The sequence below is a fragment of the Eleutherodactylus coqui genome, chromosome 1 (assembly GCF_035609145.1).
Source record: "Eleutherodactylus coqui strain aEleCoq1 chromosome 1, aEleCoq1.hap1, whole genome shotgun sequence".
In the NCBI taxonomy this organism is placed as follows: Eukaryota; Metazoa; Chordata; class Amphibia; order Anura; family Eleutherodactylidae; genus Eleutherodactylus; species Eleutherodactylus coqui.
The window spans coordinates 122,758,652-122,786,449 of record NC_089837.1 but is presented as its reverse complement, the minus strand read 5'-3'; the positions used below and the strand labels follow the sequence as shown (position 1 = coordinate 122,786,449).

At 41.2% G+C, this 27,798-nt stretch overlaps 1 protein-coding gene across 2 annotated transcripts in view; it reads left to right on the top strand.

Annotated features, from left to right (window-relative positions):
* Nucleotides 1-26,576, top strand: part of IGSF10 (immunoglobulin superfamily member 10) — a 46,322-nt gene extending 19,746 nt beyond the window's left edge. For both annotated transcript variants that reach the window (XM_066599784.1, XM_066599775.1), the window contains exons 3-7: nucleotides 1,597-1,726; nucleotides 4,465-4,855; nucleotides 5,876-11,017; nucleotides 12,260-13,160; nucleotides 24,318-26,576. In XM_066599784.1, coding sequence (XP_066455881.1) covers nucleotides 1,597-1,726; nucleotides 4,465-4,855; nucleotides 5,876-11,017; nucleotides 12,260-13,160; nucleotides 24,318-26,226 — 8,473 coding nt within the window. In that variant the 3' untranslated portion in view covers nucleotides 26,227-26,576. The remainder of the gene's footprint in view (nucleotides 1-1,596; nucleotides 1,727-4,464; nucleotides 4,856-5,875; nucleotides 11,018-12,259; nucleotides 13,161-24,317) is intronic.
* The last annotated feature ends 1,222 nt before the right edge of the window (nucleotides 26,577-27,798 follow it).

Sequence of the window (27,798 nt, the reverse complement as noted above, 5' to 3'; positions counted from 1 at the left end):
ATCACAGCCAATGACAATGATGTCATTGAATGGCTGTGATTGGCTGTGTTTCTGGAGGCGGGGATTTCAAGCCCTGCGTCCAGAAAGCAATGCTCTGCCGTGGACCAGGAGGGAGCGACAGCCTGCAGCAGCGGCGCAGAACGTCAGAAGAAGTGAGTAATGATTTTTATTCTTTGCTCCACTGTATTGCCGGCGTATAAGGTGACAGTTGGGGGGTCGTCTTATACGCCGGTATATATTTTTATTGTAACACATTTCTGGATGAATTGCAGGGAAGGGCTTATATATTTAAGCCCCTCCCGACAATTCATCCTGCGATCACCGGCAGCCCATTGCTTTCAGTGGAACCTGCTGTATTGCTGGCTCCATTGAATTCAATGGGCAAACATCATTCTTCTCTGCCACAGCTGTTACAGCTATGGCAGAGGAGAACGATCTTTACGCTGACAGTGCGGGGGGCGGGCACTCTTGCCGCTATTGTGGCTTAATAGTGGGACCTGGGAACTTGAGATGCAGCCCAACATGTAGCCCCTCGCCTGCCCTATCCGTTGCTGTGTCGTTCCCATCACTTTCTTGAATTGCCCAGATTTTCACACATGAAAACCTTAGCGAGCATCGGCGATATACAAAAATGCTCGGGTCGCCCATGGACTTCAATGGGGTTCGTTACTCGAAACGAACCCTCGAGCATTGCGAAAATTTCGTCCCGAGTAACGAGCACCCGAGCATTTTGGTGCTCGCTCATCTCTACTTCCTACCATGAAGGGAGGCTAGGGCACCTGAGTTGCTTAAGAGCGGTGTGGAGGTTCGCGCCAGAGCTCAGAATCCAAGATGGCACCGCTCCCTGTGATGGCACTGCCCCCTCTGCCAAGTGCTGATTGCATCTGCCTGGGAAAGTGCAGAGCTGTTCCTTCTGCATCCAGATCTCATCATGGGCAAAATAAAATGATGCGGTTGGCCAGATTTGGCCAGTGTGCCTTGAGTTTGATGCATGTGCTTTATATCTTAAGCCTTGTCTATAATATCAGTAATTTGTTCATGAGTTAATAGCTATTATCTGTGTATACTGTATTTGTGTCTTAATAAGAAACTTATGTCGCACACGTCGAAAAAAAATGTTAATGTTTGTGGCCAGCTTAAGAGGGAAGAGTAGTACATGGTGGTCAATTGCCAGTTAGTTTTCAATAGATTGACTATAAAGTAGTACTAAAAGTACAAAGACTTTGTGTACTTGATCCAACCATATGTAAATTACTAAATAAGCCCCATATGTGTACATGTACTCTTTCCTGGCTGTAGCTGTTCAGTGCTCAGAGATATCACAGCACCCAGAACTGGTGGCAACAATCCAGTGAATAAAAGAAACACTTGTAAAGAGAATGTAGCATGTGTAATTTCCAAGAAAAACGATGAAGTTATTTTCTAGGCAAGAACTCTCTAATGTATCCTTTCTTAGATGACCTCATACTTGTGGAGAGACAGCCACGTACTGTATACCCTGCGCAACATTCCAGAATAGGATTATTTCATGTCTAGTATCTTCTATACAGATAACATTCCTGCTTCTGTTCCCTATAATCCCCTGAATGAAAACAGGTACAACAGCCTGACCAAACTGACAGAGAATGACTTCACCGGCTTGAAGAAATTAGAGCTTCTGATGTTACACAGTAATGAAATCCAGATAATCCATGAAAATGCTTTCCAGGATTTATCTGCATTACAGGTATGAGATGTGATATACAGTGCAAAACGTGAATACCAAGTACTTAGAAAGAGGAGGGCCACAGGGTGGGACAGAGGAAGGGGTAGAGAAATATACAATATAATAGCCAGCTCAGGATGATTTGCACTCACTGCCTGCAGATGTTTTAGTTCCTTTCCCAGATACACTGGTCTAAATGACATATTACAATCATCTTGTGCTGATGGTTATTAGAATTATGGTGATACCAACCTTATATAATAACCCCAAAATCAATGTCTAAGGGCTTGGTCAGACAAACGTTTTGAACGTATTTAGGTGTGTGAAAAGAAGCGCAAAATGCATGCGCCAAAAATTGGCATGACCGAAGTGACTGGCGCGTTTTAAATTTGCACTTGTGCGGTCACACGATGGCAAAATTTGCATATAAAGTGAGGTGTTATTGCTATCCCCTGCTGCGGCTGTGACAGCTACAGCAGGGGAATCCTTGGAGTTAAAACCCTGGATGTTGTCACATCCAGGGGTTTCACCTTGTGGTCAATGGGGCCGGCAGCAGCATCACCGACCCCATTGAGAACATGCAGAGAAGATCGCGATCCTCTGCCACAGCTGTGACCAAGGATTTCTTCATCTCTGCGAGGAGTCCCCTCATCGCTGAACACTGTGACAGCACTGTCACAGTGTTCAGTGACAAGGGGACTCCCCGGGGGGGATAATTCCCCTGTCACAGCTGTGGCACAGGAGCACAATGTTCTCCCGTTGCTTTAAATGGGGACGACACTTCTGCAGCCCCACTGAAAGCAATAGGATGATGGCAAGCCCTGCAAGGATTTTTCAGAGAAGGGCTTTTAATATAAGCCCTTCCCTGAAAATAATCCTTAGCTGTAGAAAAAAAGAAAAAAAAGTTAACTCACCTAAAAGCACTTTTTAGGCTCTTCTCTCCATCCCCGGCAGTCTTCTTCTGTCTTCTGGTGGCCGGGGATTGAAAATCCCCGCCTCCAGGAAGTGCTGCCACTGATTAGCTGAGTGCTATAACCAATCAGAGACAGCTCTTAGCCATTGAATAACAGCTGAGTGCTGCCTGTGATTGGTCCCTATGCTCAGCCAATCAAAGGCAGCGCTCAGCCATTCATTGAATTAATAGAATGGCCAAGCGCTGCCTGTGATTGGCTGAGCACTGTGACCAATCACAGGCAGTGCTCAGCTGTCATTTAATGAATGAATGAGTGCTGACTGTGATTGACTGAGCACTCAGCCAATCAGACGCAGCATTTTCAGCAGACGGGGATTTTAAATCCCCGCCTGCTGAAAGAACTTCATTACAGTGATGGGACCCAAGCAGTTTGACACGCCTCTACTAGGCAGTGGCGAAGAAGTGAGTATGTTTTTTTTTTTTGTACACCAGATAGGCATGATATTTAGGGAAGGACTTATATTTAAAGCGTGATCAAGGGTCCTGAAACCTCTGCACCCCAGTCCTGTCTTGGACATTGATTTTGGGGTTGTCAAATTAATAAATATGCAGGACTGACATTTTTTGTGGGATTATAGCTGTCTTTATGTAGGATTTTTCAACTTTATATAGTGTTTTATACTTTTTCACAATAAAGGGCCTAAAAAGAGTATTCCGCGCAGAATTTCCGCCGTTGCACACAGCCATAGAATTGCATTAGTTCATGCAATCCTATGTTGACAGCCGAGATTTGACTGCTTGAAAACTCGTGCAGTATTAAAATCGCGGCATGTCCTATTTCCTATGTTACCGCTGACGCGCCTGCTCTGCTTTGCACATACGCGGCTGTGCACCCCCCGACACATCGCTGAGCAGAGAGAGAAGATGCCAGACAGGTAAGCGGGAGGTCAATGCTGGGGCATGGGTCGCATCCCGCTGCGTTAATCTTGAAGTCGTAATCCGGTGGGCATGAGGCCTTACAGTCTCATGCAGTTGCTGTGAGATCAGGGTGTTCTGCCAGTGTGTAAACCATAAATATTACAGAAACACAAGATGAAATTAAAATATATATATTTTTTTATTTTTTATTTTGTGTTTTGCTTAGCACAGTACCTAAGAGGATGCAACAAGGGTGTTATCTTTAGCATTCAATAAAGGGATTCTCCAAGACTTTTACTATTGATGACCTATCCTCAGAATAGATCATTACTAGCTGATCTGTGGTGGTCCACCACTTGGGATCCCTACCTATACGTTAATCGCCAGGCCCTCTATCAGTGTGGACAGTGCTGGAAGCAGATTGAGCTGTCAACATTGCATTAGCCCAGCTTGGTACTACAGGCACAGCTTCCATTGAATTCAATATAAATTGTACCTGTAGAACCAAACCAGGCTGCTGTAATGTTAACAGCACTGTTTGCTTCTAGCGCTGTCCACAATAACAGCAAGTCTGGGGTTCAGCTGATCGGTGGGGATCCCTAGCCTTGGACCACCACCAATTAACTATTGATGACCTATCTTGAAGATATGTAGAACAAGTCTTGAAGAACCCCTTTAAATCTCAGTGTTATGCACCACCCCTCAAAAAAGCTGCACTAGGTATAATACAGCATCTCAATTTTGCCAAGAGTGTTCTTTTAAATTATGTTATGGTCCCTTTTTTGGTCCAAATAGTGAATAGATGTGGATATCTCACTGAAACTATGGAAAACCGTGTAAGGTATTCAAGAAAGAAATGTGTAATATTCCTACTTTCGGTTCTTGACATAAAAAGTTGCAACTTTTTATCTTTTTCCACATTTACTAGGTGTTGAAAATGAGTTACAATAAAGTGAAAACGCTCCACAAGAACACATTCCAGGGACTGAAAAGTGTGGTCAGGCTACACATAGACAACAATAAACTGGAGTTCCTGCCCCCAGAATCATTCTACGGGCTTACAACCCTGAGACTGGTGCACTTAGAAGGAAATCAACTGCGGCAGCTGCATGCGGACACTTTTGTCACTTTGCGTTTCATACAGATATTTAAAACATCAACTATAAAGCACATCTACCTGTCAGATAACCAGTTATCTTCATTGCCTGAAGAGATGTTCTCCTACTTGAATGAATTGGAAGGACTTTACCTTCATGGAAACCCTTGGTCTTGTGACTGTGACCTCCAGTGGCTCACAAAACCGGGACGGCAGTCTAAAGGTATTTTATATTACTGTATATTCCTAGTCCTATAAGATTTACCTAATACTAATGTGCAGTATTGTAACTATTAGCACAATGAGAGGCGGCTGGTTTAACAAAAAAAAAATCAATTAGGTTGTTCTTCAAGTAAGACCTACAATTATCCAATTTTCTCACAAAGAAAGTCAACAGCACTCCAAAACTTCACGTGAATATAATGACTTATTAACATACAAATGTGTCCAAGGCTTTACTAGGATGCATTAGTAGAGTTAGTACATAGCAGCTAGATATTATTGAATGTTTTGGTACTTATGACCTTTGTCGTCAATGATGGCTATAGCGTTGTAATACAGTGTATCTTCGCATGATGTTTTGGACTGCTGTGCACTTTCTTTGTCTGGATTGAGGACTTATTCCAAGCCTATCATTGGCACCCAGCTTTGATGGAGTGCAGAAGCAGAAGTTATATTGATATCCAATTTTCTGCCAAGAAAATTCGTACTTAAAGGAATTGTTTATCTTGGACAATTTTTTTCTGTTTGTGGCATCGAGTGTTCTGTTTCAATGGCAGCACATGATAAATGAAACATTACATATTGCCCATTGAAATCAATGATCTGTCTTTGTAATACACAGATGCTTTTGTGGCTCGCAAAAAATCATTGCAATAGTATAAAAAAATCAGTACCGTGTATTATTTTTCCCACATTGGGAAATCTCAGATAATGTATATGTTATTTATTGCTATGATATTAGTTCTAACAATAAATAGCTAAAAAGTTTTGAATCTTCATTAGAATTCTGGACATGGATTGGTCTTCTGCATGTGGATCCACTGCCATACATTTGCATACCACAGCAGAAATCTACAGCAGGTTTCGGCCACAGCATTTAGAGGCAGATTCAATACTGAAAAATCCATGTTGGGTTTTACTGTGTGAATCTACCCAATATAAAATATAACTGGTGTCTGTTACAATTAAAATGGGATCGAAGTGAAACTCAACACTTTCCAATCCTTTTCTTTTTCCATAGACTTCATCAAGTGCAAAAGAGATCGATCAGGGACTCAATGCCCTGTATGCTCCAGTCCTAGAAAGAATCAAGGAAAATCTTTAAATGAAATATCATCTGAAGATCTTACCTGTGTTAAGCCTACCATAGAGAACATCTATAAGTTAAAAAATGTTTCCATCCCGGAAGAAAGCAGCTTTACTGCCATATCAGCTAAGGACTTTGTAGCTCCCATGGGGTCTCTGATCTTAAACATGACAGACCAGTCTGGGAATGAAGCGAACCTGGCTTGTAGTGTCCAAAGACCTACAAATATTGGTCAGATAACGTTGGACAGAAAGGAGGAATACACCATCATGAGGACTACATTTTCTTCTTTTCTGGTATGCAACATTGACTATGATCATATCCAGAAGTTATGGGGAATATTAGCGATGTATAGTGATTCTCCAATGAAACTTAAAAGACAACTATTGCTTGCAAAGACACCTTTTATCAGCTACAAATACAAGCAAGTGAGTTCTGGTGAGGATGTGTTCACTGACATCAATGCCGAAATTCAAGCCGAAACTAACTGGTTGATGCAGGACTTGGTAACCTTACAACTTGACAGGACAATCACGACCCTCAGCATGTTGCATATTCGCTACTTGACAGATATATATGTCACAATCCCCAATTCTGTTGAATATCCTTTAACAAATGGATGGGCTATGATTGTCAAGGACAACCAGACACAGACAGAACATTCTGCTATAATAGGAGGAACAGTGGAGATGGACTGCCAAGTTGTGGGTGAACCGGTACCAGATGTTGAATGGGTTCTTCCTGATGGAAGTAAAGTTAGAGCTCCGTACATGAGCGAAGAAGGGAGGATAACAATTACAAAAAATGGAAAATTTATATTACGTGCAGCTGATAGTTTTGACACTGGAGTTTACCACTGCATTGCTACAAATTATGTGGATGCAGATGTACTTACATTTCGAATTACTGTGGTGAGTGGTGATGTGGAGGAGGAAGCTGTAAATGGGATTGAGCTTTCAGTCAGTCATGGGGATATTCTCCATCTTCCATGTGGTTCATACGGGGTTCCTGATGCATCTGTGAACTGGATATTACCAGATCACTCTATCCTACATGAAACTTCAAAGAACAAAGTTATTTTCTCCAATGGCACGCTAAAAATCCAAGGTGTAACACAAAGAGATAGGGGACATTTTAGATGTTTAGCAGCTAATCCATATGGTCTTGACATGCTGACACACAAAGTCCTGGTGAGAGATAGAAAAATCAACACAGTCATTAAAAAAATAGAGCTGGATCAAAGTGAAGATGAAAATGATGAAGGATCAGGCAATCAAGAGATTAAAGAAAACCTTCACTCTGCAACAGGGAAGGCCATTGAACATAAAAGATATCCAAACAGACGAATTCCTATCAAATCTGATGGGCAACATAACACAAATGTAGCAGCACAGAGAAGGAACAGAATAAACCACAGATATAGAGGCCATAGAAGACAGTTTACTCAAAACACAAGGAGAATTGATCCGCAGCGCTGGACAGAGATATTACAAAAAACGAAACAAAATTCAATTAATAGCAAAACAATAACAGAAGTTATGAAAACAGTCAAAGAAGAAAATGATATAGAAAGTGTATCTGGGGATGCAGAACAACCCTCCGGTGAAGGATTTCTTCCAGTGAATGAAAACTTTTTAATAGTAACGAAAAAATACTCAAGTACAGACATGCAAGGTACGAGACCAATAGTGTCTTCTTCAGTGACTGATTCTAATAATCTTAAATGGAGTACAGATATAATATCTACAGCGCCAACCAAAACTAATATGGATGAGGGTTACACAGAAATGCCAGAAGTTAGTACTTACATCACAGTGAGCAGTCAGGAGCCAACCATATCAGAACCTTTAACTTCCGGAGCAAACCCTACTACAAGTAACTATGATAGTGAACAACCAACGACATTGAGCATTTTAAACATATCAGCACAGGCAATATTTCAATCACTACTTACTACAAGTGATTTGGACATATTACCCACAGATGACACAACCAATTTGGTGTCACAATCTATTCCTCTTACGAAATATGGGAGACTTGAATCTGACAGTAATACTTTTGTCACTACTATAAGATCATTAACTGCAACTCCAACATCTGGTGTTATAAGTCCAACAACTTCTAGCAGTTATCTTCATACTGAAACACAAGAAATTATAACGCCTTCTGTAACTGCCCCAACCAATTCTCATTATACTGCTAAGAATGATATCTCAAACTCCGTCCTTCTGGAAAATGGACTACAAACAACAGCTTGGTATGATTACAACAACAATATTACTACATCTAGTTATTTGAACAGCCTATCTGAGAATGTGGTTACTTTTCCAGAACAAGAAATACCTTATGTCAGTAGTTCATCTTCAAATATTATAATTAATCCAACTACATCATCATATGATTCATCTGTACCACAAAATATATTTATGGATCAAACAACCACATCTAGCTATCTTAATGTAACTTCTTCGAATGTTCTTAGTAAGCCACCACCTCTTGAACAAACCTCTGTTCCACCAACCAGTTCAAACAGAGAAACTTCTATCATTCCTACAGCCCTGGAAGTTATAGAACCACCAGTTATGAACCTCATCACAAATACTCCAGCATCTCATGAACAATCCCTATTCAATGTTAATTCACATTCAAAAACACCAATGTCTTTACCCACCATTACTACTCAGTCAGACGTTTTGGCAAATATTGCAGACATTATAAAGGGTTATTCTCCAAGTAAGTTACAGACAACACCGGACAATTTACACTCTTCTACATCAAAGATTCACACCACAAAGATTCCACATTATTCTGAAGCAAGAGATGATTTGGAAGATCAAACTATTCATAGCTTTGATTCCTCCACCAAGTCAAGTGCTAAAATATTTTTCCCACAAACTGACATTGGTTCCATCTACTTTCATAGCACTCAGAAAATTATCAGTCCAGGGCTCTCAGCTAGCCCCACCACTATTATTCCTCCACTGACTGAGATAATAAAAGATGTTACATCATTTGTGCCAACTCTAAGACGTTATGGTCGCAGACGAATCCCAGGAAGAAGACGCATTGTAAGGCCAGATCGTATTCCAAGTGGTAGAATTCATCAATTTAAATTTGGGAAACTAGAAAACGTAAATGACTTTACTGAAACCACAACAGCATACACTACTGCTTCTGAAACTGGTAAATTTAAACAGCTCTTGCATAGCACCATACCTTCAATAGCAAATGCTCCATTCACAATGGAACAGAACCCTATAACAGCTCCAGAAACGATCGAGAAGAAAAAAGCAACTATGCCGATGACTACACAAATCAAAGACACAGTTAGAACTGATAAATCAACTAATAATCTTATTACACCATCTCATTCAGTGACGGATAACACTCTACAATTAAGCAATACAGACAGGTCTGCTTCAAAGCTCAAAGTTGGATTAACTTATACCCAAGTTCCAAGAATATCCATTGCAACAACTATGCCTGTAGTTGGAAAAAATGAAGTGCTGGTATTCACTTCTCCCAAACCCACCACCAAACCTACAGCAGTCTCCAAAATAATTAGAAGAAAAATTCCCTGGCATCGACTGATTGGGAACAATCAGCTTATTCAAAGGGAGATACTTAAGAAACTCAGAAAAAACTCACATCCAACATATACAATTACTACTCCAGATCCAACATCAAAATTAATGGTTACTAAAAGTCCTGGAAGCACAACCCCATCAGCCCAGTCTACATCAGGCAGTTTAAAGACAGAGATTAATGTACCTTATACAAAGGAAGAGAGAACAGTAAGAAGAAACCCAAGCAGCTCTACTGTGGCCGTGGTGAATTATCTTAAGAGCACTGCTCTTGGAATCAGTGCCAAATCATCAGCAACAGTAACACATCCCACAACTGCTAGAGTAGAAGAAACAACTGCTTATCCAAAAACTATTACGAAAGAATCAAATGGAAGACTAACTGCAGTTTACCCAACAATCACTAGTGAAAAACATAGGCTAATTTCCCAAACAAATGCTGCAGTACCAGCAACTATACAAGCTCCAACCAGTATCAATTTTGCAGTAACAAAAGTTCAACCAACAAGTTCTAAAGTTGAAAATAGTGGCTCTTATCCAGTTAGCACTATAGGGGTAAAATCTTCCAAAAAAGTCACTTTGATCCCTGTCACAGGATATGACTCTACTACATTAACCCCAAAAACATCTGTTGCTGCCAACAATCGACACAGATTTCTGAAAAGAAAACGACCAAGAAAAAAGAATTTATTCAACTCGGTACACACTCATAAGTCTTCAACAAATATCAACTTGTCAACTACTTCTCCCGAAGATACTGCAACATTTAGTAGAATCCCTTCAACACCAAAAGACACAATCACTACTATTACAAGAGCACCAATAACATTATCAAGTCCAAAAAGTGATATTCCTGTAAAGACATTGGCCAAGTCTTTCTTTAGTAATCTGACCAAGAACGATAACTCATCCATTCAAACATCACATACAATGCATGGCATTGATACCTTAACCCCTCCATACCTAGAACCATCAAACATAAATGATATGGCCACAACTGTCCAAACGATCAAAAAATACTCTCCACATGAGCATTCATTTATCGCAACATACAAAACCAAAGCCTTCTCAACATATACGACAAGGCCTAAGGCTAGTGAACACTCGCCACTATCAGTAACAGCTAATGTAATCAAGAGCGTGACTCTCCCAGCACCCACAGTGAGTCCAAAGTCAACCCAACCATCATCAACTGGATTTGGAAAGGAAAGTATCAATACCCCAAAAACAACTCAGAGAAATGTGAACACAGTAGGATATGCGAGAAAACCTGTACAATATAACATTTCTTCCACAATAATACAGCAAACTGAAAAGAAAGTTACTTCGCGTAAAAATGGTGAAATCACACCCAATACTGTTCACTCTAAACCTCACATTTTGGGTGGCAAAGCTGCAAGTTTCACAGTCCTTGCTAATTCGGATGCCTTAATTCCATGTGAAGCAACTGGAGATCCGATACCCAGCATATTGTGGACAAAAGTGGCTTCAGGTGAGTCTCATTTTTCATTAGTTTACTAAGAAATGTGCATACTTAATGGTCTTACATTCTTGTTTCTATTCACTATGCATGTTTCATATTATAAAGTTCAGACATAAAGCACAAAAGAGATCACAGAAGGCATAAAAAATCCTAATTACCTCAAAAATTTCTTCACAGGATAGAAATAAAAGATAACTATTATTGTCTTAGATTAAAAGCAGAGCAATCTGGCACTCATTTTGGTTTTCCACTGAGGATTTAGATCAAGTCTGTGGATACATGATGGTATTCTGAATCTTATGTAACACATTGAACACATAGTTGCGAGTGTTATGCACAGTCAGTATCCATTTTTGGTTGGCTCTCAGTTTGGTTTTCCACTGTTAATTCAGAGTAAATCCATAAACACTAGGTATACTATAGGTGGGCTATGCTAAGTCAGAACTAAGCCTGGCTAGTAATTAGATCACCCACCATTGGTAGAGTCTTTGACATAATGTTGGAACCCATTTGTGAGCATCATGCCTAGGTAGCAACCATTGGGCTAGCTCTCGCTTTGGGTTTCCACTGAGGATAAGAGAGGATCCATAGATATATAGTGGTACTTTGCAAGGTGGGTCATGCTATGTTATAACTTAGTCTTTATTTTTTAAACCCTTAAGGACCAGGCTGTTTTGTACGTTAAGGACAAGGAGCAGACACTTTTTAGGAATTTTACCTACATGGTGGTTTAACTACCCTATCTTGTTTTTATCAGCTACTAAAATTATTTTTGCTTAGTTTTTTTCCCCATGACATATAGGGCAAATTTTTAAATTTTTTTTTTTCACTGACTTGTTTTGCCTTTACTGGGGGTAAAACGCTAAAAAAATCATTTTTTTTACATTTATAGTTATTTTTTTTATTAGTATATCTATGTTAAAATAAAGTGTGGGAACGGGTTCCTCACTTTGTTTTGGACGTTTTGATATATAATATGTATGGTTTAAGATTATAGGGTGCATACGGTGAAAATAATATTTTTTAATCCTATTCTGTAAAAAAATTTTAGAAAGTGCAAAAAGTTTAAAATTTAGCAAACAATACTTTTTAAATGTGATATTTAGTGCAAACACAGTCAGCACTGTACAGTGTTCATCAGGATGAAAAGGAATAAAAAAAATTCCACAGCTGTTAAATTTATATTTAATGACTGAGGTCATGTTTGAATGGTTTTTGTATTTCAATGAAAAAATATTGTTTTCTCGCCAGGGACTTTCGTGTCCAGAACAAGAAGGGGAAACAGGATGGAAGTCTTTCCAAATGGAACACTCTCTATTTCAAGTGTGAGCATCCAGGACCGTGGGCAGTATCTTTGTGTTGCTAATAACCAGTATGGCTCAGACCGACAGCTTGTTACACTTTCTGTCATTACATACCCTCCAAGTATTATACAGGGCAAATCAAGAGAGATTACAGTGCACTCGGGGAGTACTGTAAGTATTAAATGCCAGGCAGAAGGTCGACCTTTTCCTACTATCACCTGGATACTAGCTAATGAGACCATCGCATCAGAAAAATCTGAAAACAACAACAAAGTTTTTGTCCAACCTGATGGGACTCTTATAATTAAAGAAATAACCATTTATGAGCGAGGAATTTATAAATGTTTTGCTACTAACTTAGCTGGAGCAGACACATTTACAGTAAAAGTTCAAGTGATTGCTGCCCCACCTGCCATTTTGGAGGACAAAAGACAAACTGTACTAGTTCTTCCAGGTGAGAATGTAAAACTTCATTGCACAGCAAAAGGAAACCCTCAACCAAGTGTTCACTGGGTAGCATTTGATGGTACAAAGGTCAAACCATTACATTATGTAAGTGCAAAGTTGTTTCTTTTCTCTAATGGGACGCTCTACATAAGGAATGTAGCACCCTCTGACAGTGGAAACTATGAATGTATAGCAACGAGCTCTACTGGCTCAGAAAGAAGGGTCATCACTCTCAGGGTGGAGCAAAATGATATTGCACCAAAGATAATCCATGCATCTACAATATCCACTGAAATGAACTTTGGTGACACATTGATGCTAAACTGCAGTGCAACTGGAGAACCAAAGCCAAGAATAATATGGAGACTGCCATCAAAAGCTGTGATAGATCAATGGCACAGGTAAGAATATATATATGTTCACATTTCTGATATGACTTTCATTGGGACAATGTACGACTACTAATGGACCTAGATAAACCAGGGGCTTGGGTTGAAAAATGGCAAATGAAGTTCAACATTAGAGATGATCGAGCACCAAAATGCTCGGGTGCTCGTTACTCGGGACGAAATTATCGCGATGCTTGAGGGTTCGTTTCGAGTAACAAACCCCATTGAAGTCAATGGGCGACTCGAGCATTTTTGTATATCGCCGATGCTCGCTAAGGTTTCCATTTGTGAAAATCGGGGCAATTCAAGAAAGTGATGGGAACGAGCCATCAACGGATAGGGCAGGCGAGGGGCTACATGTTGGACTGCATCTCAAGTTCCCAGGTCCTACTATTAAGCCACAATAGCGGCAAGAGTGCCCCCCCCCCCAACAATTTTTACTTCTGAAAAGCCCTCATTAGCAATGCATACCTCAGCTAAGCACCACACTACCTCCAACAAAGCACAATCACTGCCTGCATGACACTCCGCTGCCACTTCTCCTGGGTTACATGCTGCCCAACCCCCCCCCCCCCCCCCGCACGACCCAGTGTCCACAGCGCACACCAAAGTGTCCCTGCGCAGCCTTCAGCTGCACTCATGCCACGCCACACTCATGTCTATTTATAAGTGCGTCTGCCATGAGGAGGAACCACAGGCACACACTGCAGAGGGTTGGCACGGCTAGGCAGCGACCCTCTTTAAAAGGGGCGGGGCGATAGCCCACAATGCTGTACAGAAGCAATGAGAAATATAATCCTGTGCCACCGCCATCAGGAGCTGCACACGTGGGCATAGCAATGGGGAACCTATGTGCCACACACTATTCATTCTGTCAAGGTGTCTGCATGCCCCAGTCAGACCGCGTTTTTTTATAAATAGTCACAGGCAGGTACAACTCCGCAATGGGAATTCTGTGTGCACCCACAGCATGGGTGGCTCCCTGGAACCCACCGGCTGTACATAAATGTATCCCATTGCAGTGCCCAGCACAGCTGAGGTAACGTCCGATTAAATGCAGGTGGGCTTGGGCCCACACTGCATGCCCCAGTCAGACTGGGGTTCTTTAGAAGTGGACACATGCAGTTACAACTCCGTGTGGACCCACAGCATGGGTGGGTGCCAGGAAGCCACCGGCGGTACATAAATATATCCCATTGCATTGCCCATCACAGCTGAGGTAATGTCATGTTTAATGCAAGTGGGCTTGGGCCCACACTGCATGCCCCAGTCAGACTGGGGTTCTTTAGAAGTGGACACATGCAGTTACAACTCCGTGTGGACCCACAGCATGGGTGGGTGCTAGGAAGCCACCGGCGGTACATAAATATATCCCATTGCATTGCCCATCACAGCTGAGGTAATGTCATGTTTAATGCAAGTGGGCTTGGGCCCACACTGCATGCCCCAGTCAGACTGGGGTTCTTTATAAGGAGACACAGGCAGGTACAACTCCGTGTGGACCGACAGCATGCGTGGGTCCCAGGAAGCCAATGGTGGTACATAAATAAATCCCATTGCATTGCCCTGCACAGCTGAGGTAACGTCAGATTAAATACAGGTGGGCTTCGGCCCACACTGCATGCCCCAGTCAGACTGGGGTTCTTTATAAGCAGACACAGGCAAGTACAACTCCGTGTGGACCCACGGCATGGGTAGCTCCCTGGAACCCACCGGCGGTACATAAATATATCCCATTGCAGTGCCCAACACAGCTGATGTAACGTCAGCTGTAATGCAGGTGGGCAAAAAATTAATTGGATTACACTGTAGGCGAGGGCCCCAGAAATCGGTGTACCAACAGTACTAATGTACCTTAGAAAAATTGCCCATGCCCAACCAAGAGGGCAGGTGAAACCCATTAATCGCTTTGGTTAATGTGGCTTAATTGGTAACTAGGCCTGGAGGCAGCCCAGTTAAAATAAAAATTGGTTCAGGTGAAAGTTTCAACGCTTTAATGAGCATTGAAACGTATAAAAATTGTTTACAAAAATTATATGACTGAGCCTTGTGGGCCTAAGAAAAATTGCCCGTTCGGCGTGATTATGTGAGGTTTCAGGAGGAGGAGCAGGAGGAGGAGGAGGAATATTATACACAGATTGATGAAGCAAAAATGTCCCCGTTTTTGATGGTGATAGAGAACGATGCTTCCATCCGCGGGTGCAGCCTACGTATTGCTTAGGTATCGCTGCTGTCCGCTGGTGAAGAAGAGAAGTCTGGGGAAATCCAGCCTTTGTTCATCTTGATGAGTGTTAGCCTGTCGACACTGTCGGTTGACAAGCGGCTACGCTTATCCGTGATGATTCCCCCAGCCGCACTAAACACCCTCTCTGACAAGACGCTAGCCGCAGGACAAGCAAGCACCTCCAGGGCATACAGCGCGAGTTCAGGCCACGTGTCCAGCTTCGACACCCAGTAGTTGTAGGGGGCAGAGGCATCACCGAGGACGGTCGTGCGATCGGCTACGTCCTCCCTCACCATCCTTTTACAGTGCTCCCGCTAACTCAGCCTTGACTGGGGAGCGGTGACACAGTCTTGCTGGGGAGCCATGAAGCTGGCAAAGGCCTTGGAGAATGTTCCCCTGCCTGCGCTGTACATACTGCCTGATCTCTGCGCCTCCCCTGCTACCTGGCCCTTGGAACTGCGCCTTCTGCCACTAGCGCTGTCCACCAGCGCCCTGTGGTATAGCATCATTCTGGAACCCCTTTCCTCTTCGGGAATAAAGTCTTGGGGTGCATTAAAAGAGGTATAGGGGTGAGGGACGAGAACATTATTCTTCCACTATATATGGCACTTGTCAGGCCTCACATGGAATACTGCACACAGTTCTGGACACCGGTGCTCAGGAAGGATGTTGCAGTGCTTGAGGGGGTTCAAAGAAGGGCAACTGAATTAATAAATGGAATGGGAGGACTGGAATACCCAGAGAGGCTATCAAAATTGGGATTATTCACCCAGGAAAAAAAATGTTTAAGGGGCGATCAAATAACTATGTATAAATACATTAGGGGACAATGCAAGGATCTCTCCCATGATCTGTTTATACCCAGGCTGCAACAATAACAAGAGGGCATTCTCTACACCTAGAGGAAAGCAGTTTTCATCACCAACACAGAAGGGGGTTCTTTACTGTAAGAGCAGTGAGACTGTGGAACTCTCTGCCTCAGGACGTGGTGATGGCAAAATCCATAGAGGAGTTTAAGAGGGGACTAGATGTTTTTTTTAGAGCACTAAGACATTGCAGGATATAGATTAAATAACCAGCAGGGTTTCAAATGTTGATCCAGGGATTATGCTGTCTACCATTATGGTGTCGGGAAGGACATTTTTTCCCCAAAAAAGGGGCTAAATAGGCTTCTGCCTCATAGGGTTTTTTGCCTTCCTCTGGATCAACAAGGGGAGGGGGGGTGAAAATGGGCTGAACTGGAAGGACATTGTCTTCTTTCAGAATAACATTTTATGTTATTACGTATTTCCTTTAACCTCTTTCTGATTAAATAGTAGGGTGCTGGAAGCAAATATTGTGACAATATAGAATATAATAAAATAATATCCCTGCCATAGCCAATAAAGGAAGAATAGAGGTCCATATTTTTTGGCCAAAAATAGAAGATTGGATCCCAAGAAATGGAATAATGAAAAGATGTTCCTTCTATCTGCTTGCATCCAACCTGATTTTTGGCAAAAAAATATGGTCCACAACATTGACCACAAATTTAACTGCATCTATAAAACAGTTTATTTGACACAAACATTGGAAATGTATTCAATTTTACCTGCTATATATTCCACCACAATAGCTAGAGCTACCTTGCTGAAAAATGTTTTTAAAAAACAGTATATCAACCAATCATCACTCAATGAACTTGTAAATGAAGTCTTAACATATATGATATATTTTATAGCTTCAAAACTAAGTGACAATTAGAGTGAATATAAGAAGTGGTGGTTTATTTGTGCATACTTGACAGCTGCTCCACAATACCTTTCCTCACTGCAATTGGTGGGAGTCCCAGTGGTGGAAACCTAACAATCTACAGAAATGAAAAAATAAGTAGTTTAAGTAGGAAAACCCCTTTAAGTTAACTTAAAATATAAAAGACAAGAAAAAACCTAAACCTGAGATAACTTGTCCAGCATATACACTAGGCCTATTACTTTTTTGCTGACACTTTTGCCCTTCCTGAATGACATTTACTCCAGGCTCTCTTGAATCTCTCTCATTGGATAGTTGAATTATTTACTTGCCTTCTAATCCTCTATGTTTCCTTCTCCTGGATTCAAGGAAAAGGAAACTCTTTCATGCATGAAATACATCTTTGTAGTTTTAGGGAACTTATGATTAAAAGTTTCCATATGTCAACAGGGCTTCAGTTATTTGGATGAACACTGCTCTGCGTAGGAGGCGATTTTTCGTTCTACCTCTTATTTTCAAATTGGTGCAGGTTCCATTAATAATTTTGGGTTAAGGAGCAAAGTCAGTAGGCATGCAATTTACACAAACCTACCTTTATGCTTTTTTGATTACAGTTTTTCTGACTTCTTCACAGCACAAAGTTCTTCACAAAGTTTTTACTTTTCTAAATGGATGAATTAGATGGTCTGTTGTATATTGTACAGTACTAAACATGATTATAATATAACCTGCTGATTGCTCATACACATCATAAATCCCGTCACGACTCCCCTCTTTATATTGCCTCTATAAATGCCATATGCTATACATGAATCAATATAAAAGGGGGGAAACCAGTAATGAAAAAGAATGTGTCATGGAGATTCTAGCTGCCTTAAATGGGTTGTCCCACTTCTAGCTGACAGATCTGTACATTGCATTGTGGCCCAGGTTGGTACTGTAGGCTGAATCCCATTCCCTTCAGTAGAAGTCAGCCTGTAGTACCAACCTGGGTTACAGCGCAATGTATGGAGCTGTTTGTTTCCTGCAGCAAAGCAACTAGAAGTGGAACGACCCCTTTATTGGAGAGCCCCTCATTGTGACAATGAATACAGAGAGCACAAAACCTATACAATATGCTGGCAACACAAGCTACTAAAGCAGAACAGCAGACATTTTGCTTGTAATTAGAGCTACAGTGGAGGACAACAACTGACACCAAAACTAAGTAGGAGTTGACTACACAGGGAAGTGCTTGTTGGTCACAGTGGGTGCCTGCCATACAGTGAAAGTCTATTTCTGTGTGTGATGGATTCAGTTCACTCACCATTTAGCTAAAATAAAAGTAGTCTCCGCTTAACCTCAAACACGCATCCCTTATCATTCATGGCCTCATACACAGTCATCAGAAAAACACCTCATAAATAACTAAATAGCTAGTCCCCAGATGGAATTCTCTAAACCAGCCTAGACGAGTATCTCCCCTGCTGCTCCCATTCCGCCATTTCCTTGTCCCTTACTGTTTTACAATTACAGCTGCAGCGGGGATGACATCACAACAATGGGATGTGTGACCGTTGCAGTTTATTAACCATGAAGTGAGCATGTGATTGGCTGCAGCAGTCACATATGTCCCTGGCATTGGTGATGTCATCAATGTGACAACACTAAAGGATAACACAGATAGGGTGCTAGTAATGTTTCCACATAGATCATATGCAGAACAAAAAGAGAAAGCAACAAAAAATATATGTGCTCAGCCAGCAACCATATGTAATAAAAAGATTAGGTTATTCTATCACACATAAGGAAAGAAAAAAAGCATTAAACACACTTAAATAGCAAATATTTGGATAAGCACAAGAATGTCCTTTACAGTAAAGGACAATTCAAACTACAGCCAGCCTCAGTAAGACATACAAATAAGTAGACAGATAAATTCCATCCAGAAATATAAATAGACAAAGGCTATTATTATAAACTAATAAATATAATATTTACAGAAATTCGTAAACAATGAACAAACAAGGATTAATGTATTTCTATAACTATTGTATTTATTTATAATAGCCTTCGTATATTTATATTTCTGGATGAACTGTATCTGCCAATTTATCCTTTGCTGATGGACCTTTTGGTGGTCATATGAGTTATCTGTATGTCTTCTTGAGACTGGTTATAGTTTGAACTGCCCTTTGCTATAAGGACATTCTTGTACTTATGCAACTGTCTGTTTTTTAATTGTTTTTCTTGTTTGTTTATCTTATCTTTTTATTACATATAGCTGTTGGGTGTGCACATATATTATTGTGTCACTTTCTCTTTTTGTTCTGCATGTTATCTCACTTTAGCAAGAAGTTGAGAGCTGGAGGGAACCTTGCATTGGTGGAGAAGCAGTGGTAGGGGATTAGGAGAGAGGATTATGGCTGGAGGGAACCTTGCATTGGTGGAACACGAGTGGTAGGGGATTAGGAGAGAGGAGTATGGCTGGAGGGAACCTTGCATTGGTGGAACAGGAGTGGTAGGGGATAAGGAGAGAGGAGTATGGCTGGAGGAAACCTTGCATTGGTGGAACAGGAGTGGTAGGGGATCAGGAGAGAGGAGTATGGCTGGAGGGAACCTTGCATTGGTGGAACAGGAGTGGTAGGGGATCAGGAGAGAGGAGTATGGCTGGAGGGAACCTTGCATTGGTGGAACAGAAGTGGTAGGGGATCAGGAGAGAGGAGTATGGCTGGAGGGAACCTTGCATTGGTGGAACAGGAGTGGTAGGGGATAAGGAGAGAGGAGTATGGCTGGAGGGAACCTTGCATTGGTGGAACAGGAGTGGTAGGGGATCAGGAGAGAGGAGTATGGCTGGAGGGAACCTTGCATTGGTGGAACAGGAGTGGTAGGGGATCAGGAGAGAGGAGTATGGCTGGAGGGAACCTTGCATTGGTGGAACAGGAGTGGTAGGGGATCAGGAGAGAGGAGTATGGCTGGAGGGAACCTTGCATTGGTGGAACAGAAGTGGTAGGGGATCAGGAGAGAGGAGTATGGCTGGAGGGAACCTTGCATTGGTGGAACAGGAGTGGTAGGGGATCAGGAGAGAGGAGTATGGCTGGAGGGAACCTTGCATTGGTGGAACAGGAGTGGTAGGGGATCAGGAGAGAGGAGTATGGCTGGAGGGAACCTTGCATTGGTGGAACAGGAGTGGTAGGGGATCAGGAGAGAGGAGTATGGCTGGAGGGAACCTTGCATTGGTGGAACAGAAGTGGTAGGGGATCAGGAGAGAGGAGTATGGCTGGAGGGAACCTTGCATTGGTGGAACAGGAGTGGTAGGGGATCAGGAGAGAGGAGTATGGCTGGAGGGAACCTTGCATTGGTGGAACAGGAGTGGTAGGGGATCAGGAGAGAGGAGTATGGCTGGAGGGAACCTTGCATTGGTGGAACAGGAGTGGTAGGGGATCAGGAGAGAGGAGTATGGCTTATTTCATGCTTGAGCAGCATTCTGAGCTGTTTTCATTTTTTTTCTGTCCAGATAACCCCTTTAATGTATTAGAATAGAAACTAAACTATGCACCAAACGTACATTTATAAGACCTTTGATTTCTTCTGCTATTTACTCCAGGCTCTCTTGAATCTCTCTCATTGGATAGTTGAATTATTTACTTGCCTTCTAATCCTCTATGTTTCCTTCTCCTGGATTCAAGGAAAAGGAAACTCTTTCATGCATGAAATACATCTTTGTAGTTTTAGGGAACTTATGATTAAAAGTTTCCATATGTCAACAGGGCTTCAGTTATTTGGATGAACACTGCTCTGCGTAGGAGGCGATTTTTCGTTCTACCTCTTATTTTCAAATTGGTGCAGGTTCCATTAATAATTTTGGGTTAAGGAGCAAAGTCAGTAGGCATGCAATTTACACAAACCTACCTTTATGCTTTTTTGATTACAGTTTTTCTGACTTCTTCACAGCACAAAGTTCTTCACAAAGTTTTTACTTTTCTAAATGGATGAATTAGATGGTCTGTTGTATATTGTACAGTACTAAACATGATTATAATATAACCTGCTGATTGCTCATACACATCATAAATCCCGTCACGACTCCCCTCTTTATATTGCCTCTATAAATGCCATATGCTATACATGAATCAATATAAAAGGGGGGAAACCAGTAATGAAAAAGAATGTGTCATGGAGATTCTAGCTGCCTTAAATGGGTTGTCCCACTTCTAGCTGACAGATCTGTACATTGCATTGTGGCCCAGGTTGGTACTGTAGGCTGAATCCCATTCCCTTCAGTAGAAGTCAGCCTGTAGTACCAACCTGGGTTACAGCGCAATGTATGGAGCTGTTTGTTTCCTGCAGCAAAGCAACTAGAAGTGGAACGACCCCTTTATTGGAGAGCCCCTCATTGTGACAATGAATACAGAGAGCACAAAACCTATACAATATGCTGGCAACACAAGCTACTAAAGCAGAACAGCAGACATTTTGCTTGTAATTAGAGCTACAGTGGAGGACAACAACTGACACCAAAACTAAGTGGGAGTTGACTACACAGGGAAGTGCTTGTTGGTCACAGTGGGTGCCTGCCATACAGTGAAAGTCTATTTCTGTGTGTGATGGATTCAGTTCACTCACCATTTAGCTAAAATAAAAGTAGTCTCCGCTTAACCTCAAACACGCATCCCTTATCATTCATGGCCTCATACACAGTCATCAGAAAAACACCTCATAAATAACTAAATAGCTAGTCCCCAGATGGAATTCTCTAAACCAGCCTAGACGAGTATCTCCCCTGCTGCTCCCATTCCGCCATTTCCTTGTCCCTTACTGTTTTACAATTACAGCTGCAGCGGGGATGACATCACAACAATGGGATGTGTGACCGTTGCAGTTTATTAACCATGAAGTGAGCATGTGATTGGCTGCAGCAGTCACATATGTCCCTGGCATTGGTGATGTCATCAATGTGACAACACTAAAGGATAACACAGATAGGGTGCTAGTAATGTTTCCACATAGATCATATGCAGAACAAAAAGAGAAAGCAACAAAAAATATATGTGCTCAGCCAGCAACCATATGTAATAAAAAGATTAGGTTATTCTATCACACATAAGGAAAGAAAAAAAGCATTAAACACACTTAAATAGCAAATATTTGGATAAGCACAAGAATGTCCTTTACAGTAAAGGACAATTCAAACTACAACCAGCCTCAGTAAGACATACAAATAAGTAGACAGATAAATTCCATCCAGAAATATAAATAGACAAAGGCTATTATTATAAACTAATAAATATAATATTTACAGAAATTCGTAAACAATGAACAAACAAGGATTAATGTATTTCTATAACTATTGTATTTATTTATAATAGCCTTCGTATATTTATATTTCTGGATGAACTGTATCTGCCAATTTATCCTTTGCTGATGGACCTTTTGGTGGTCATATGAGTTATCTGTATGTCTTCTTGAGACTGGTTATAGTTTGAACTGCCCTTTGCTATAAGGACATTCTTGTACTTATGCAACTGTCTGTTTTTTAATTGTTTTTCTTGTTTGTTTATCTTATCTTTTTATTACATATAGCTGTTGGGTGTGCACATATATTATTGTGTCACTTTCTCTTTTTGTTCTGCATGTTATCTCACTTTAGCAAGAAGTTGAGAGCTGGAGGGAACCTTGCATTGGTGGAGAAGCAGTGGTAGGGGATTAGGAGAGAGGATTATGGCTGGAGGGAACCTTGCATTGGTGGAACACGAGTGGTAGGGGATTAGGAGAGAGGAGTATGGCTGGAGGGAACCTTGCATTGGTGGAACAGGAGTGGTAGGGGATAAGGAGAGAGGAGTATGGCTGGAGGAAACCTTGCATTGGTGGAACAGGAGTGGTAGGGGATCAGGAGAGAGGAGTATGGCTGGAGGGAACCTTGCATTGGTGGAACAGGAGTGGTAGGGGATCAGGAGAGAGGAGTATGGCTGGAGGGAACCTTGCATTGGTGGAACAGAAGTGGTAGGGGATCAGGAGAGAGGAGTATGGCTGGAGGGAACCTTGCATTGGTGGAACAGGAGTGGTAGGGGATAAGGAGAGAGGAGTATGGCTGGAGGGAACCTTGCATTGGTGGAACAGGAGTGGTAGGGGATCAGGAGAGAGGAGTATGGCTGGAGGGAACCTTGCATTGGTGGAACAGGAGTGGTAGGGGATCAGGAGAGAGGAGTATGGCTGGAGGGAACCTTGCATTGGTGGAACAGGAGTGGTAGGGGATCAGGAGAGAGGAGTATGGCTGGAGGGAACCTTGCATTGGTGGAACAGAAGTGGTAGGGGATCAGGAGAGAGGAGTATGGCTGGAGGGAACCTTGCATTGGTGGAACAGGAGTGGTAGGGGATCAGGAGAGAGGAGTATGGCTGGAGGGAACCTTGCATTGGTGGAACAGGAGTGGTAGGGGATCAGGAGAGAGGAGTATGGCTGGAGGGAACCTTGCATTGGTGGAACAGGAGTGGTAGGGGATCAGGAGAGAGGAGTATGGCTGGAGGGAACCTTGCATTGGTGGAACAGAAGTGGTAGGGGATCAGGAGAGAGGAGTATGGCTGGAGGGAACCTTGCATTGGTGGAACAGGAGTGGTAGGGGATCAGGAGAGAGGAGTATGGCTGGAGGGAACCTTGCATTGGTGGAACAGGAGTGGTAGGGGATCAGGAGAGAGGAGTATGGCTGGAGGGAACCTTGCATTGGTGGAACAGGAGTGGTAGGGGATCAGGAGAGAGGAGTATGGCTTATTTCATGCTTGAGCAGCATTCTGAGCTGTTTTCATTTTTTTTCTGTCCAGATAACCCCTTTAATGTATTAGAATAGAAACTAAACTATGCACCAAACGTACATTTATAAGACCTTTGATTTCTTCTGCTATTTACAATTTTTCGCTTCTTTAAAAACAGGAAGATAAGACATCATTTGTGCCATCATTTGTTGAGCAGGTATATAGTGTTTGCAAAATTCCCATATATTGGTGTAGTTTATTGCTGTCTATAAAGATTTAGTAGAGCAGAATTTGTAGGTTGCGATAGCCCATTGATGTGCTGTGAATGGTCTTCCACAGGACTGCTAGTCATACTTTGAGAGCAATTACTGTGCGCAAGCGGAAAGTCAAATTGCACATCTAGCTCTATTACATCCAACATATTTATATTCTAATTTATTAAGGCAAGACGACTATAAGTGTCATAAATTGTCTTTTTTATTTTTCAGACTGGGAAGTCGAATACATGTATATCCAAATGGTTCATTGGTTGTTCTATCTGTCAATGAAAAAGATGCTGGAGAATACTTGTGTGTGGCAAGAAATAAATTGGGAGATGATTTAATCCTTATGAAGGTCAACATAAACATGAAACCAGCTAAAATAGTTCAAAAGCAGTACCTGACAAAGCAAGTTCCATTTGGCAAAGATTTCAGAGTTGATTGCAAAGCCTCAGGATCTCCAATACCAGAAATATCATGGAGTTTACCAGATGGCACAATGATAAACAATGTTCTGCAAGCCGATGACAGTGGTAGGCGAAGACGAAGATATATTCTGTTTGACAATGGTACCTTGTACCTCAACAAAGTAGGGATGTCTGAAGAAGGAGATTATACATGCTATGCTGAAAATACATTGGGAAAAGATGAGATGAAAGTACATATCAGCGTTGTCGCTGCAGCTCCACGTATCAAAATAAATCCAAAAACAAAGTTTCAAGCAAGAGCTGGGTCTTGTACAATTCTTAATTGTCAAGCCACTGGAGAACCAAAACCAAAGATATTCTGGTTGCTTCCATCTAGTGATATGATTGCAACTTCTCATGATAGATATACATTGCATGAAAACGGATCTTTATCTATCAACCAAATCAAACTATTAGATGCTGGAGAATACATGTGTGTGGCACGCAATCCAGCAGGAGATGACACAAGGCTGCTCAAGTTAGATGTTCTTTCAACTCCACCTGTAATTAATGGCTTATATACCAACAAGACTATAATTAAAGATTCTGCTTTAAAGCACTCCAGAAAATTGATCCCCTGTAGTGCAGAAGGGACTTTTCCTCTTCAAATAATGTGGATTATGCCCGACAACATATATCTAACTGCACCATACCATGGCAGCAGGATTATGGTACACAAGAATGGAACTTTGGAAATTCGAAATGTTAGACCCTCTGATACAGCTGAATTTACCTGTGTTGCTCGTAATGATGAAGGTGAAAGTATGTTGGTAGTTCAATTAGAAGTTCATGATGTCCTTCGAAGACCTATGTTTAAAAATCCATTCAACGAGAGGATCATTGCTAAACCAGGTAAAATGGCCATACTTAATTGCTTTGCAGATGGGCATCCTCTTCCAGAAATAACATGGCTTTTACCAAATGGTACCAGATTTGTAAATGGGCAAAGGTTTTCCAAATATTATGCAGGAGCCAATGGAACCTTCATAATTTATAGTCTTACCAAAGATGATGCAGGAAAGTATCGGTGTGCAGCCAGGAATAACGTGGGTTACATTGAAAAGCTCATAATTTTGGAAGTAGGTCAGAAACCTAATATTCTGACACACCCAAGGGGGACAATAAAGAATATAATTGGTGAGACTTTATCTTTACATTGTCTTTCTGATGGTATACCAAGGCCCAGTGTTACATGGACCATTCCAAATGGATACATAATAGACAGGCCTCATGGCCATGGGAAATACTCATTACTGGAAAATGGCACATTGGTCATCCAAGAAACATCCATACATGATCGTGGAAACTATTTGTGCAAAGCTAAAAATAATGCTGGAGAGGCGGCTATTAGTGTCGCTGTTATGATTGTAGCCTATCCGCCAAGGATTACAAATAAACCCCCACATAATATTCACACAAGAGAAGGATCTCCAGTGCATCTCAACTGCATGGCCATTGGAATACCAAAACCAGAGATATCTTGGGAGTTACCAGACTTATCAATATTAACAACTGATAGTAAAGGACGACCAATGGGAACTGAGCTTGTGGAACCACAAGGAGCATTAGTTGTGCAGAATCCAAGAACTTCAGACTCTGGAATGTACAGATGCATTGCTAAGAACCTATTGGGTACAGATAGCAGTACAACATATTTAAAAGTCATCTGAACAAAATGGCTAAGACATAAATCCTATACACTTTTCCCAAGAAGTCTAAAACGGGTGGAGACATCTGATTAGTTTTCCAATCGGACCGTAAATTGGATTTTATCAGCAATTATCTCATTAAGATAACTTTTCTTCAAGGCACCTTTCTGGAAGCTCCTTACAATAATTAAACTGTGAATAGAAATTGCATTTTATATACATAAAAAAATATATATTTTTATTCAGTAATATACAAAAGACAATTATTTTTCTGTTATATTTCATTACAAATGAAGATTAAATATGCTGTAATATTTTTAAGATCACATCATCAATAAAATTTTAAAAAATGGTTGAAAATTTTAATTAAACTACTCCTTACTAAATTTCCTACATATTATTTTGTATGATGCTTAATGGTTAATAACACACGTGAGACAGTTTGCAAATAATATTTACCGCTTTATTTACATACTGCTACAAGAGCAGCAACATGGCAGTACAAGGGTCATCAGCGAATTGTCTAACAGGACAAGACTTCTCTAGCACAGCATTTCTATATTCTAAACCATCAGTCTTTCTGAATGGAGCAGTCTCTTGATTAGTCAAACATTTATAGGAACAAAAACATTTTATATACAGTTTGAGTTAGAAGATGTATTTCGTTACCTTATGTGAAGGCCATAGAATGTATTGTACAGTGTGACACATTTAATGATTAATGTATATAATAACCAAAGTAATAGCAATTACATAGCAAAATTGAGGGAGATGTATTAAAAAGGGAAAGTTGAGGAGTCGCCAATAGTAACTAATCAAACTTTCAATCTGCTGGGCTGCTATGGGCAAAATCTTCCTCATTATTCTTAGTTTGTAAAGTCAGCCTTAATGATATCTGAGGGATTTTATAAAATATGTCCTATTCTTAAAAAAATATTCTTTGTATGGGTTTCCCATCTCATAAAATGATAGCATATCATTAGGATATTCTATCATTTTACGATCAGTGGGGGTCCAGCCACCGATTTCTCCATAAATCCTGAGTCTAAAGAGTACACAATGTTGATGTAATGTTGGATCCCCTTCTAAGGTTTGCCCATATAGGCAAAAAGATACCCTTTTGGTTACATCCCCTAAAATATAACCTTTATTAATCCTGAAACAAAAACACCTTGGAAAATGCAAAATTAGAACAATAGGAATGTAACACAGCATTGTTGATAAGAGGTCCAACTGTTCATATTTTTTTAGGATCATCACTTAACATTAATGTCAGTAGGGTCAGCTCTCAGTAAATTGTTATACAGAGTGATGTCAGAAATACTGATTCAGTACTATATCTCAATACTGGTGTCCTATATTGAAATAACAATCTCTAAGTGCCGTGGGACTGCTGCTATGATGTGTACGCCTTGAACGCGTGGCCATGCCGGACCTGGTCGTCTAACTGTACTTCAGGTGTCTCATAAATGCCATAGAACCCACAGTACATTGGTATGCGTGGTTCGCAGAGCCAGCGGAAAGTGTTCTCAAAACCTGGGAGCTGCACAACCCAGTCAGAAGACAATGAAAAGTTTTGATTACTCCTACAAT